We start from the raw sequence: 14,661 nt of genomic DNA, 5'->3' as shown, positions 1-14,661 counted from the left end.
AACTGGACCCCAAGGTAGGTGTAAGAGGAAGCAGTCTCAACCTCTTGACCCTGAAAGTAAAATTACAGATATGAAGTCTTCAAGCAGGTGCATCGATAATGCACCAATCACTTCCCTAATGCATCACACTACAACTCAGATGTTATGGTCAAATCATGGAGTGCCAAGACTGGACATGAAGACATTGCTTGTTTTAAGTGTTTGAAACACCTCTGAGCTGATTCATACCATTCAAAGGCTCCCTTCTTGGTTAGGTTTGTAAGAGGAGCTTCTATTTGTGGAAATACCTTCACAAACTTCCTATAAAAACCACACAAACCAAAGAATTCCTTAAGGTAAGTGAGATTTGTAGGAGTTGGCCATTTAACAATGGTTTTAATCTTCTCTAGCTCCACTCTTACCTCATTCAGGCTAATGATGTGGCCAAGTTATAAGAGCTCTATCATGTAAAATTTTTATTTTGACTCTTTAGCACATCAAAATCTGCTCTCCAATTACTTAGAACCTCTAAATGCTCCAGAATCTTTTGCCAAGTTTTCTTGAAAATCAAGTATCATCAAAGTAGACAAACACAAATTCTTGCAACTGTTTCTTGGACGTTGAAATGTGGCGAGAGCATTGGTTAGCTCAAATAGCATAACCAAAAACTCAAAGTGGCCATAATGACATTTGAAGGCTGTCTTCTCAATGTCTTCTCTATGTTTGAGAAGCAACATGCACCATGTAATTCATAATCAATTTGTGGTATGGCGTATCTGTTCTTGATTGTTTTCTTGTTAAGAGCCTTGTAATCAATGCACATTCTCATCGTGCTATCCTTTTTCTTTACCAACACCATAGCTAAACTGAAAGGCTTCTTACTTGGGCTAATGTGTCCCATCTCAAACATCTCCTTAATAATCTTTTTGATTCCATCTGTATACTTCTTAGGATGATGATAAGGGGTAGTGATTACTGGTTAAACCCCTTATTCTTACTCTATGCCATGATCTATTCCTCTCTCAAGAGGAACTCTATAAGGATTTATCGTCAAAATCCTTTGTGTGACTGGATACTGCCTTCTATATGTTTGGTGCTTGGTAGTTGTAGGCAGAATTAGATGCTCAACCACCAATTTCACTTGATCATGTCTAAACAACCTCTCCATCTGTATCACTGATACAATTCTATGACTTCAATTAGAAATTGCCCCAAGGACTACCTTCCTTCATTTTTGTTCGAATATCATTTCTAATCTCGTTAGGTTGAAGCAGCACATCAAGTGACATCATCCATGCCATTTCCAAAATGACCGCATTGTCTAACATGTCCAATATAAGGAACTTAGCCATCAACTCATAAACTCTGAGCCTAATACTATGGTCGGGAATCTTGCGTGTGTAATAGAGTAGCTTTCCACTAGCTCCCATCACCTTAAACCCCTCATGTCGTTCTGTTTGCAACTCTCTTTTGGCTACATCCTTCTCATTAATGAAGTTATGAGTGGCACTTGTATCCATTAATGCTACCACTCACTCTCACTACATTACTCCTCTCACCTTAAATGCAACAGCTCTTTGGGCACGTGTGAGTTGGGCAATTGTTGCCTTCTCCTTAGTTTCTTCTTCCTTGTTTTCTGTCTCCTTTTTGTGATAATTAGTCTGCTGATCTATATTTTCAGATGTTGACTCTGTAGAAAAATGTTCCAACTATTTCACCTTAGCCTTAACAGTGCGCTTCTGGGAAGGATCACCAGGCTTCCTACAATGGAAACATAATTTCATCCTTCTGAGCTCGTTCAACTGCTCATAATCCAATTTGTTAGAATCACTTCGTGGCTATTGTGATTCCTTATGAAATGGCTTCCTGTCCTTGTCTTTCTTTGAAGGGAAACTCTTTGACTGAAATGTACTTTCAGATGGCGGGGGCTCAATAACCCTTGCTTTCTTGATGGCTAGCTGCAAGGTAGATGGGTTGAGAGCTTCAGAGGGTCTGATATACCATCCATGAATGTTACAATTATTCTCCTCTCCGAAATACCTGTTACTAGGACAAACAACCTAAACAAATCTGCAATGTATGCAGCCATTGTACCCCATTGCAGTCTATACATTAACTATATATCTTTCCCTAGCTCTAGACGTGTACTATCAGCTCCAATCGAATACGGCTAGGAAGAATGATGCTAGGCAGCACCTTAAACTCCTTCAAAGTGCAGTTTGAAGCTAAATTGCTCCACCTCCAAACCCCAATGTTTAGCTTCCACTATGATTAAGGTTCTATTGGGATGGATATGTATGAAAAGTACAGCTACAACAGAGAAGTAAGGCCCGACAATGTATGAATAGTATGGCCAAAACAGAGAAGTATAGTTAGGAATGTCCGTGACAACAAATAATATCTTTAGATTTCTTCACAGAACCACACAAATTCTTCAATGATGTTTGAAACTCTCAAACTAGTAATAAAGAACCTTTGATGTATGATTTGTTATCTAAATGTAAGTGCTAGCTGAATCCTCAGACTATATTGTTCAACTGTGTCGAGATTGGTTCTCATGAGGGATTTTGTCCTCACAAACCGTTGAAGATGAACTCTCCAAATAATTCATGAACTTTCCAATTCAATCCAGTGTAATCAAAATGAACTCTCAAGAGTCTTTTATAAAATCACAGGATAGCCCGCACACTTTGCTAGTCAATGTAGGATAAATAGAAACACTTCCTTTGTATTTTAAATCTTTTTGGACCAAGTAACATTAATAAAGGGGAACATTTAATTTTTAAGTAACTCTCCCTTTTAATGTTAGTCCGCATATTACTGATGTGAAATGTTTTAAGTTGACTTAAACAACTTAACTTTAATGATAAATAAATAAATAATGTTGATATAAAACAATTATCATCAACATGATACCATCTGACAATCAGTGATGATACCAATTTCACCCAATTGATTCACTATAAGTAGTAAACATCCCAAAACCACATCAAAAACACCTTGGATTCGTCTGCAACAGAAACTCTCTAGGCCAAATATCCTTGAGACTCTTTAAGCAGCGAAACATATATACTTTGAAGTGGTCTTGGAGCCAATGTTCGTCACCTTTTGCTATTTTATTCCCAGATTGTTCATTTTCATTTCCAATTTCCTTTCCGATTAAAAGTGTTAAAGCCTTTACATGCAGGATCTGTATTGTCAGGTTTGGGCCTAAGTGCTGGGCTATTCCCATGAAATTACGTATTTTCCTGCAATATGGCATTTTGTTTATGAATTCATATAGTGTGAGCTTTCGTTTTTCTAAATGCACCACCTCATGATTTGTTCGGATGCCAGTATTACAACATTGCTAGAATTGATTACTGTCCAATTATTTTAACTAAGAGCTTGTAATCAAGAGTACATTCTCAGCATGTAATTTCCTGATAAGCTCCAACCCCTTGAACAATGCCTGTGTGGCCAATACATCTTGCAGACAGCTATAACATGTGCAAAAGTAACTATTCAACATCTCTTAGGTTAATTAAATAAGCTATTTGATTCCTGACAAGTGGAAACATTTTCAGTTTTTTGAACAATTTCATTGAAATAAAGTTAAAGTGAATTGATACATGCTTCTACAGATTTCTACTACAGTGATAATAACTATGTAATTTTTTCTGTGGCTGATAGTATGTTCTGTGTTTTTTTACTATTCAGTGGCAAGAGGGCGAAAGCGGAAAGGTGATTCTGGAGCTGAGGTATGTGTGGCTTGGCATGATTGAAAATATGAGCTATTTATGTGAAACATAAAAGTTAAGAGGTAGATCCTCTTATGACAATCGCTGGGATCTGGTAAGAAAATTGTTCCCATCCTTAACTTTATATTCTCCTGTTTTCGTGTCTCCCCAAAATTAATTTGTCAGACCTATTCTTGATTATAATGTGCCTTGATTTTAGAAGTTCAGAAAGTGTTCCATCTTTTCCTCATTGGAGTCGAGAGTTTCTTCATACGAGTGCCATTCCCATAGTAGGTTTGGATGTCCTGATGGGAATACTACATAATTGCAAAGCCTGTCCCCCCATAGTCTCTCAGAACATCCATACTTTTGCAGTGGTTCACCTGGCTATGGAGAGGGGTTACCCTACCCATGAAGCTTCTGAAAATAGGATTGATTCCCCAAACCCCACATCCCAAGTGAGCTTGCTGCTAATCATCTCCTTAAATTCAAGGATAAGATTCCAGACCTTGAATCCTTTAGGAGGATTGTAGGTCCTGAATAGACTTATTGGATCATTCCCTTGCAAATGTTTGTTTAGGAGGATCCTAGCCCATTTCATATCTTGTTCACACGGCACATATTCTAGAACAATTTTGCTCCTAAGCTAAGTTTTGCCTGTTTAATTTTTTTTAATAAGTAAACCCCAAGGTCATTGGGAGACAGGGAGACTTGGAGGTCTCCGGTATTGGTACGACAATTTTAAAAAAATAGGAGATCGGGGTACTTGGAGACGACAATTTTTTTGAATAGATTAAAGAGTCTAATACTAAATACAAAATAGTAATATTGTAAAACTAAAAGACTAATAAAGTAAATAATAAGAGTAATGTCAGGTTAATATAGAGTCAAATATTTCAAAACTCACATAATCACATTATTGTATGTAGTCATACTTGTCTTCCGAATATTGCATATGACCATCATCATATCAGATTGATAATTGCTGAGATTATCATTACATATTCAATTTTAAAATTAAAAAAAGTATAATTTCATGCTAAATTGCCGATACAAAAAGGAAAATGAACAAACTTAGTACGGTAAACAAAAATCAGAATCTATCTAGTACTAGTAAGTTGATGGTACTATCATCTACCACGCAAGGTTGTGATCATCCATCTCAAGGTCTTCAGCTATCATGCTCCCCAAAAAAATCATTTAAATTGTCATTGGTCTTAATTTTTGCATTAAATTTTTTTAAAATGAGGGCCAAAATACATAAAATAATTTAATAGTATATTTTACATTTATTTTTATCAGGAGACTTCAGGGAGACCTCAATTTTTGGATTAGGAGACTGGGAGACTTTAGGAGACTTCATCATCATGAAGTCTCCAACCTTTTTTGAGGTCTCCGGAGATGCAAAAAGTCTTCGAGACACGTCTTTGTCTTCGAGACACATCTTTTAAGGGGTAGACAAGTCTCCCTGTAACCATGGTAAACCCCCTTCTTTAAGGGGCCCACAAATTTTATCCCATTTGATTAATGCAAATTTTTTATATTCTTTGAGGTTTCTTGCCAGAACAACTTTCTGATTTTCTTCTCTAATTTTTGTTTTACCTCTTAAGGGAAAATATGACATTTGATAAATTGGGATGACTGAGAGATCCGCTCTAGTTATAGTTACCCTACTTGCATTTGTAGGCCATTTCCCCTTCAAATTATTTGTCTTTTGATCCATTTTTAAGAATAGGATGCTAGGATTTGTTTACCCTTATACCTTTCTCAATGGGCATCCCTAGGTATTTACAAGGGAAATCACCCTTTCTAAATCCTAAGGTTTGGCATACTTCATTTTCAATTCTTTCTTGAGTATTTAAAAAGAAGATTTATGACTTATTAGCATTAATACTTTGTCCAGATGCCCTTTGGTAACAATCTAGAATCTCTTTATACCTTCTAGTCTCTAATTCACTACATTTATTAGGTAAAAGTGTGTCATCAATAAATTGTTGATGGGTGATGTTGGCAAACTCATTTGTTACTTTAAACCCAATAATATGTCCACATAGGTGAGCTTGGTTTAGACCTCTCCTATGGGCTTCTACCATAATTACAAATAAAAATGGTGATATGGGATCTCCTTGTCCTAGGCCTTGTGATATGTCAAAGAATCGCTCTGGTGATCCATTAATGAGTAGAGATATTTTGGGAGTTGATGTATAGCTAAAATGAGCTTGATGCAACAACGAGAGAAGCCAAAAGATTCAAAATCTTTACATAAGAACACCCAGTGTATCTTACCATAAGCTTTATGTATATCCAATTTGATTAACATACAGGGATCTCTGCTCTGTCGAATTAAGTGTACTATTTCTTGTAATATAATTATACCATAAAATACGGATCTACCAGAGACAAAACCTATTGGCTCCTTAGAATTGATTTTGGGTAAGAAAGTTTTTAGTTGGTTTGCTATTGCTTTTGGGAGGATTTAATAGATTGTGTTACATAGAGAAATGGGTCTAAAATCTCCGACTTCTTCCACATTATCTTTTTTAGGGATAAGTGCTATGAATGTATTATTGATTACTTTTAGAAGGTTGCTTGCTTTCTTGGTATTGTCAATGGCCTCTTAAAGCTCTGTCCCTAAAAAGTGCCAAAACTTTTGAGAAAAACCTGCCTAGGAGCCATTAGGATCAAGTGCTTTATCTGGTTGTGACTGAAATAATGGATTCTTTATTTCTTTTATTGAGAAGTCATTATTCAAAATGGTGTTATCTTCGGGAGTGATCGTTTTGGGGATATTTTTAAGAAGCTTATTTTGGGCTAGTAGATTTGAATTCTAAACTATTGAAACTATGTTTAAAAATATATGCAAATTTTGTTTGTTTGCCATCCAACCTAGAGTTAGCAAGGGGATGGGCTCCCTTGCTATGCTTGAGAGACAATGCTTTAGGCGTCACTTCTAGGACATTTCGTCCAAGTTATCCCTTCTGGACTCCTTGGTTAGATGAATGGTTCACTATGGTTCAATGGTTTGGGGGCCTTTTCTCCTCGACTCTGACTGAGCCTCCATTGAGTGCGTCTCGACTCTGAGGCTTTGGCATATTATCAGATGTCATCAGTTCACCCGCCACAACATTATTCTGGCTGAGTTCAGAGGTAATCCCTTTAGGTTGGCCGCCATTTTTGATTTGATTTGGTTTCTTGACCATGTTCTTGGCTTTGCGATTTTGTGGGTGACCGACATAGATACTCTTACTTGGCATACTATTCCTCAGTCACAGTTGTAGATTTTGATCCAACCTATAATGCCTGTTGATGGTTTGCGCAGGCTACTTCCCTGTCGAGCTCCATTGGGATCGATATTGATTGCCTCCCTCCCTTCCAATCCTCGCTTGATGCTTCTAGTCACCTCCTCCCCTCACAATAGGAGTTGAACGAGCATGCCAGACTTGACATTTTACAGACAGTATATCACCATGACGTAGAGTAACCTTGCCGGGGGGTTACGTCCGAAGATGGCCTTTTATGCTAAGCACTTCCTTCATATTTAGGATGGTATAATCATGCGCCCTAGCTACATGTCTAGGTGTTGGTGCCATGCCTTATGCATCTCCCTTTGGTCCTTTAGAGTTGGCTCCCACCAGCTTTAGATTCAGACAAATCATCACATTGATAGAGGTGACCGGACTTGTCATATGTGTACCTTGGCCATGGTTGAGATGGAGATCCATTTCATTTTTCACTACCTTGCATGCTACGAGTTAGAGGTAGATTCTACTGCTTATTCAAAGAGTGCAGATCTCTCTCGGCTTTTTTCAGGTACAAGGATCATAAGTGCCTAGCACTGTATCTCAGAATAGACTATGCAATTCTGTGGCCACACTCTACAACTCATATTCCCCTAGAGAGCTGCCCCAGTTCAGCTCATCACCACTTTCTTCTCTCCTTTGTCCTCGACACGTGGGTTGAAGCGGTCATCCTACACCTCCATCACCAGTCACTCTAGATTTCTGAGGCATCGCAGCAGTTATATTCGTTAGCGACACCCCCCAACAACTCTTGGCGGTGGCTAGGGGCCCTTGCATGCCCTAGACTCTACCCTTTGGTGCTTGATTTCTTTTTGTCGGGGAATGACCCCTAGTCCTTGCCTCATTGTTTGCTCATTTGTTTCTTTTGTTTCCTATTTGCTCTTTCCCAGACATTGTTTGGTGCTCTTGTAGCCAGCTGTCTCTCTGCTTGTATGCTTTTCATTCCCATAGACCCTTGGGTGGTCTTTTGTTGGACATTAGTAAATTTATCTTATTTGCAGATTTTCAAGATTATTAATCTCTTCCCCTCTAAAGTTCTTACTTTTTAGAATTTTGTTTATGTTTCTTCTGGATTTTGTTCTATTATGGAAGAATTTAGAGTTTTTATCTCCATGTTTGTTTGGGTTTCCATCTCCAAAAAGTTTCATCTTTAGATAGTATTACTTCATATTTTTTGCAAGAGTTCTTTTTATGTAAAATAACTATCCATATTCATACCTTTTCTAAATATACTCCCATTTAAGGTTTTAATTTCATCTTCCAGCTCTAATTTTTCTCCAAAAATATTTTTAAAGTATTCTTTATTCCAAGTAATGATTTTTTGTTTTAGGAACTTTAATTTAGAAATGAAACAATACATTTCAGAACCTTCAAAACTACCCTTCTTCCACTACTGCTCACAGAGACCTTTGAATTGTTCATCTTGAAACAACATATGTTCAAATTTGAATGGGCATTTATGTGGTTTTTTGTCCTCTACAATATGCAAGTTCACAGGGAAATGATCAAAGCCTGATTATTTTAGGACAGATGCTGAGAGAGTGTTGTTAAAAGAACTAAGATCTCCTTTAAACATAAATCTGTCGAGCTTATCTATGATGAAGCAAGCTTAATCCCTTTTGTTATTTCAAGTAAAGAAGCCATTTGTCATGTTGATATCTAAAATGCTATTATTGTTTACCCATCTTCTGAAATCTTTTAGTGACTAAGATTCATGTGGAACCCCTTCACTCTTCTTACTACTTAGAATTGCGTTGAAATCTCGTCCATTTATATATTTCTAGTCATTAAGCTGATTGAAGATGTTGTTGATTTCATTCCAGGTGTCTCTTTTCCTTATTTTATTGATTGGACCATATACATTGATCAAATAGAAATATAAGAAATTGTTTATATTCTAATCCATCCACCCATCCAATTTGCACTTTTGGAAAGTACTTCAAAATCAACTTTTCTAGGATCCCATTGACAACTAGTCCTCTTGAAGCTCCAATTGAAGATATGCACTTGCATTTCCATAACCCTACTTTCCTCTTAAACTTGTTCATCTCTTCTTCAAACAACTTTGTTTCTTGGATAAGTATGACTTCTGAGTCCATTAGTGTGGTTGAGCATTTAAACAAACGCTTTTTGTTAGGGGCATATATTCCCCTAACATTCGATGATGTGAGCTTTATGATTCAATGGGAAGTTCCTTCCCCTTCCCAACATTGAATAAGTTTTAAAGATTTGCTTGGTTATCAACCAACCCAACTTAAAAAAATTCGCTCAGTTTGTGATTTTCTTTCTCTTTTTTGAGTCATTTCCCACAGTTTGGACCATCTAGACCTTTGTATGCTGTAGAAATCCCTACTCTGTCTCTGAGTTGATGCTTTGAAATTTATTAATAGGTTCATCATCCAAAGTGTTTGCTTCCCCCTCATTTTGTTCTAATATTTCTTCCACAATTTGACGTTGTATGTTGTTGTTCACTCCCGTTAGAATTTCTTTTCCCACATTTTACTCTCCTATTTCATCATTCAGCACAATTGCATTAAAGATGGAGTCAAGTTCAAGAGGGACCTGCTTTTTACCTTGTACATCCATATCTGAGTCTTCATTAATCTTATTAAGGAAGATGGAATTTTCTATTAATGCTTGGTTGGGGTTTTCTTTATTCAGTTCTAATAAAGGCTTAGCTTCATGTTCTTCGTTGATTTGCTCTTTGAGTTTTTACCATAGATTGAGTTCTTCCCTTATCTCATTCCAGACAACCTTCATTTGGTTCCCCTTTTGTTGTCAACCTGTTGAGGTGGCATGAAATTTGAGAAAAGTTCTTAATGAACCTTCTACAATATCTAGTGTGTCCTAAAAAGGATTTGACACCATTGATGTCAGTTGACACTTCCATCTCCACTATCACACGTACCTTTTCTGATTTAGTTTTTGGTGCTATCTTACATACAATGTGCCCCAATAGCTTACCGTGGGATGCCATGAATCTACACTTCTTCGGGTTCAGTGCTAGCCTTGCTCGACAACACCTTTCCATGCACTCACCCAGTGCTACCAAATGCGTGTCTTGTCCATTGAAGAGAGATCAATCTTCCAAGAACGCGCGAATGTTTCCTACGGACATTTTATCAAAGATATGAAGAATTATTCTTTGAAAGGTTGCTAGCGCATAGCACAAATCGAAGGGCATTTGGTTATATGCATAGATGCCATCCTCTACCACGAAAGTGGTCTTCAACTTATCCTCATTTGTGATTGATATCTAGTTATAACCAAAGAACCCGTCCATAAATGAGTACATTTTGTGTCCAACAACTTCTTCAAGTATTGTATCTGTGAACGGAATAGGGAACAAGTACTTTATAGTGACAACATTCAAACATCGAAAATCGACATAGATCCTAATTTGTCTTGCCTCCTAGATATCACAATGTTTGAGATCCATTTGCTTTTCTCAACTCTAAATATGATTCCTATCCTCAAGCATGCGTTGGATCTCTTCACCAACCTTAGTTGCATAATTCTTGTTCATCCTGTACAGTCTCTTCTGCACAGGTATGACTTTAGGCACTAGGGGTATATGGTGCACACACAACTCTGGTGGTAAACCCTTCAGGTCCTTGTAACTCCAAGCAAACACATCTTTGTACTCTATGAAGATTTTGAATACGACATAGGATCCCAATCATCGCCAACCAGTATGTTGTGCAGACTCTCTTCATTCCTGAGATTCATGACCTGTACAGATGGTTCTTCATACTTGATTGGCTTCACTGCATCAAAGTTGTGAGCAAGGCTTTTATTCACCCAGGCTTCTCCTTCTTTGTATTCCCCAAACTCTGACTAAAACGCATCCTTCTCTTCTCCATCCATTCCTTCCACGCCTAGAATATTGCAACTTGGAATAACTCATAATCTTTTATTTGCCAATGGAAGAGTCCGTTCGAGGAATCCAATTCATCTTTCGAACATCCTTTAAGTTCCAACATGCCTTCATCATTAGGCTCCATCCAATCTCTTCCCTCGTCCATTCCACCAGACACTTCGTCAAATTCAGATTCCGAAGCCATCTCCTCACTCACCATTTGTGTATGAAGGTCGATAACAAACTTCCTTCCGCCGCTCTCCAATGAAAGCATGTTTTTCCTCCAATGACGCCTTCATAGGCAGCCAAATGACTAATCATCCATCAAACATTAGAATGAAGGAAGCTGCTTAAAAGGACTTTATGCAAAAAAAAAAAAATGTTTCTTTTCTTGGAAAGCACTTAATGCTTATGTATTTCTTATACAACCAATTTCATGATAAGCAATAGTGATGCATATTTCGTTAAACTTCTGCCAGAAAGGCCACAATACTCCACAAAATATAACTACCAAATAATGTGGCAGTTATATATTAATCTTTAGGACAGAAATAACACGAGCCGCGATACTGAGAAAACTCATTCCAATAACTCATCGCAATGTGTGAATTTCCTCATACATGTTTCAAACTCCAAATTTGTATTTGAGGAGATTGGGACATTGACAACAATAAGCAAATGTTTTTCCAGATGGTGATCAAGGAGGATACGATCTCATTCGCAGACATTAGACAATTTTGTAAGTGTATGCAGCTAGTATGTAGCATGTGATCTTCTTTGAACAACATTATTTATTTTCAATCGATCAAGGCTACATACACTGGTATTTCAAGTTCAACGCTCATTATCAATAATATTGGCCTCAAACCAAGTCCAGGCTGATATATTCTATAGATACATAAACAACAGTGATTTGTCAATTAGATCACATTGGTGGCAATCATTTCTATCTGATCTGAGATTTAGTGTGATCCATCAGTAACAACCCACCATTCTAGTTGACAATTCTTAGTTATGGTGATCACAACGATCCATCTAGGTGTTTATAATAGCCATACACCTGTGAGTAGCCTACAGCAAACACTCACCCTCTGACATAGCTGCGACACTTGATATTGATAAGGAGATTGAAGATGAGCATATGGATATAATTGGATTGTCTTCACTATAATGCAGTAGCAATTGTATTGTAGATCCCATATGAGCAAGACTGTTGACATTCACATAGTTTTCATCTGTGTTTGATGTGTATTCATTTGCATCGAAATACTTTTGATCTGTGCCTCTGATATCGATATCAGCGATTCCCAACACAGTGTTATCACTAGAAGACCAATTAATTATCGCTGTTTCCAAGAACACTTCACAATCACAAGGATCATTAACGCTCCGATACCATGTTTTCAGTTACTTGATTAACCACGAGCAATGATTTGCTCTCCCAACCACAGACATTACACGATTGTCTCCCCCGAGCAGTACTTCTCAATAAAGCAGATTGTGCATATATACAATTTTCACGAAAGGAAAATGCATTATTCCTTTATACCAATCAGAGGTGCCTCTTCACCAAGGGATACCACTCTTCCAAGTTGGCCCCAATGAATAATTATATATATCTCATATAATTAATTATATGTATGTATATACATATAACTAATTATATATTACTTGATTATCTAGTTAATGTATAATTATATTATCACAATAAGTATTTATTATATTATCAATATAATTATATCACTATAATTATATTATCACAACCTTTATGTTATCTATGTCAGTCTTAAGGAATCTGACCATAGCTACAGTAACATTAACATAAACTCTTCCTAAAGTATCGGCTTTTTATAGCATTGTGGTGTTTGAGGGTTTTGTAAAAGTCTTTTATCTGTGAGGTTTGTGAATTCTGTAGAAATAGATAACACAAGCGCCAAATATTATAAATAATTCACTATGCTAGAGTACCTTAAAGACTTTATTAACACCAACAATACTATATTCGGGCTTCCTGCCTGCAGAGGCGTAAGAGGATTCGGGAGCAGAGGTGGGTGGAAGCTGGCTAGAAGTGGCTTCCAACCAACTTTTGCAAGCATCCGGGTGCCTCCAGCAGCCTGCACAGGCTCAAACAGCTGAAAAGCCTGTTTTTTAAATTTTTGCCACTTGAAACACTTTATTGGCACATGAGGGAATACATCTTTGGACCTATTTTTTGCTCCTAAGCCCTAAAACAATCCTGATAGAGATGATTAGGACTTTTCTGCAAATCCATATGAATTGGATTCAGATTGATAAACATTGAATGATGAACTATATTTTGATTTTGTAATTGTGCTGATTTGCTGATTTGCATTGGAATCATGAACATAGACATATATGATATGGTTTATAATCTTAGTGAATATTTGAATTTCGATGTGAATATGTGTTGGTGAAGTTACAAGTATCATACTATCAAATGTTTTAAATTTTGTATATTTCTTTCATTTCTTTGCATATATATATATATATATCTGAATACACACACACACACACACGCACGCATCCACAACCCCCCCACCCCCACCCACAAAAAAACCTGCACCTGCTTCCCGCATCCGCATCCCTATCCGCATCCGCATCCGCATCCGAATTGGTAACTAAGTTGTAAACTGTCATTCGTTAACTTAGAAATGCTGTTGATGATTATGTTGTGGAGTTTACTCCTTGTAATGCCGGGTAATAATAAAGAATAAGTGGGGGAGTATGCCTCTTTCACTCAATAAAAGCAGTGAAGAGAAAGTACAGAGACACATTGAGAATGCATATAGTATCATGCTTGAATTTTGTACTGTGGAGAGATTTGATTCTTGTCAGTTTGCTACATATATATTGTATTTTTCTCATGGTTTGATCTTCTCAAAAAAATTGTTATCCTTTGCTAGGAGAAAGATGGAGAATCTCCAGAAAAGATTATAAAGATTCACTTGCCAACTACTTTGAAAAAGCAGTTGGTTGATGATTGGGAATTTGTAACTCAGCTGGGTAAGGTAATGAAAATAGACATTGCTTGAAGTTTATGCATAATCTCTTCATTTGAAAATATAGGATATACTGTCTTGGGTCTCATTGTAAAAATTGATTTTGTCCACAATCTAAATGGACCATTGTTAGCCAGTAGAAGCATATAGAGAAGGGCATTTGCCTTTATTTCTATGTTGCTTGCATCTAATATGTATATTCAATTTACATTTTGAGAATAATGTTACACTTAGACTTTCACAGCCATTTAGTAGACTATATTTTATTATAATTAGCATGCTTTTGTTTTATGTTTAGCAAGTTCTATACAGATTATAATGTTTGATTGCAGCTGGTTAAGCTTCCACGTAACCCAACAGTGGATGATATTTTGAGAAAGTATCTGGAGCACAAGACCAAGAAGGAGGGCGTGTAAGTGAGTTTTTTTGTATAAGCATACTTATTTCTTGTTGTGACCGACAACTTCTTTGGTACCATTTGTTGGTTTTCCTCATGTCGTAATATCTGCTTCGCTGTATCTGTGTGTAAGATGCATAGTGCTTATTGTATCGAAGCTACTGAGTTCCATTCATTAAGAGAGCATTTAGTTGGTAAAAGTCTTTGATGTTGGAAGACTACTATATGCTGTAACTACATCTGATAAATTATGGTTTATTGTTTTTTAGATTAATGAAGTAAGTCATGTCAGCAATACGAAAGTTGAGATAATGTAAATGGAAATTTAAATAACAGCTTTGTTATGGTGGGATTTTGTATTTGAACATCGTGATTACACAATGCTATC

General features: G+C 36.8%; 1 protein-coding gene across 1 annotated transcript in view; it reads left to right on the top strand.

The window, feature by feature from the left end:
• The window catches only part of LOC149567384 (MRG family protein), a 183,862-nt gene that overhangs the window by 83,682 nt on the left and 85,519 nt on the right, over nucleotides 1–14,661 (top strand). The window contains exons 7-9 of the mRNA XM_089820566.1: nucleotides 3,679–3,719; nucleotides 13,781–13,885; nucleotides 14,209–14,288. Coding sequence (XP_089676692.1) covers nucleotides 3,679–3,719; nucleotides 13,781–13,885; nucleotides 14,209–14,288 — 226 coding nt within the window. The remainder of the gene's footprint in view (nucleotides 1–3,678; nucleotides 3,720–13,780; nucleotides 13,886–14,208; nucleotides 14,289–14,661) is intronic.

Source organism: Cupressus sempervirens, chromosome 3, assembly GCF_028749045.1.
Source record: "Cupressus sempervirens isolate cs-2001-9-10 chromosome 3, ASM2874904v1, whole genome shotgun sequence".
NCBI lineage: Eukaryota > Viridiplantae > Streptophyta > Pinopsida > Cupressales > Cupressaceae > Cupressus > Cupressus sempervirens.
Note: the sequence above shows the minus strand (reverse complement) of the source record. Positions and strands in the feature narration are given on the sequence as shown.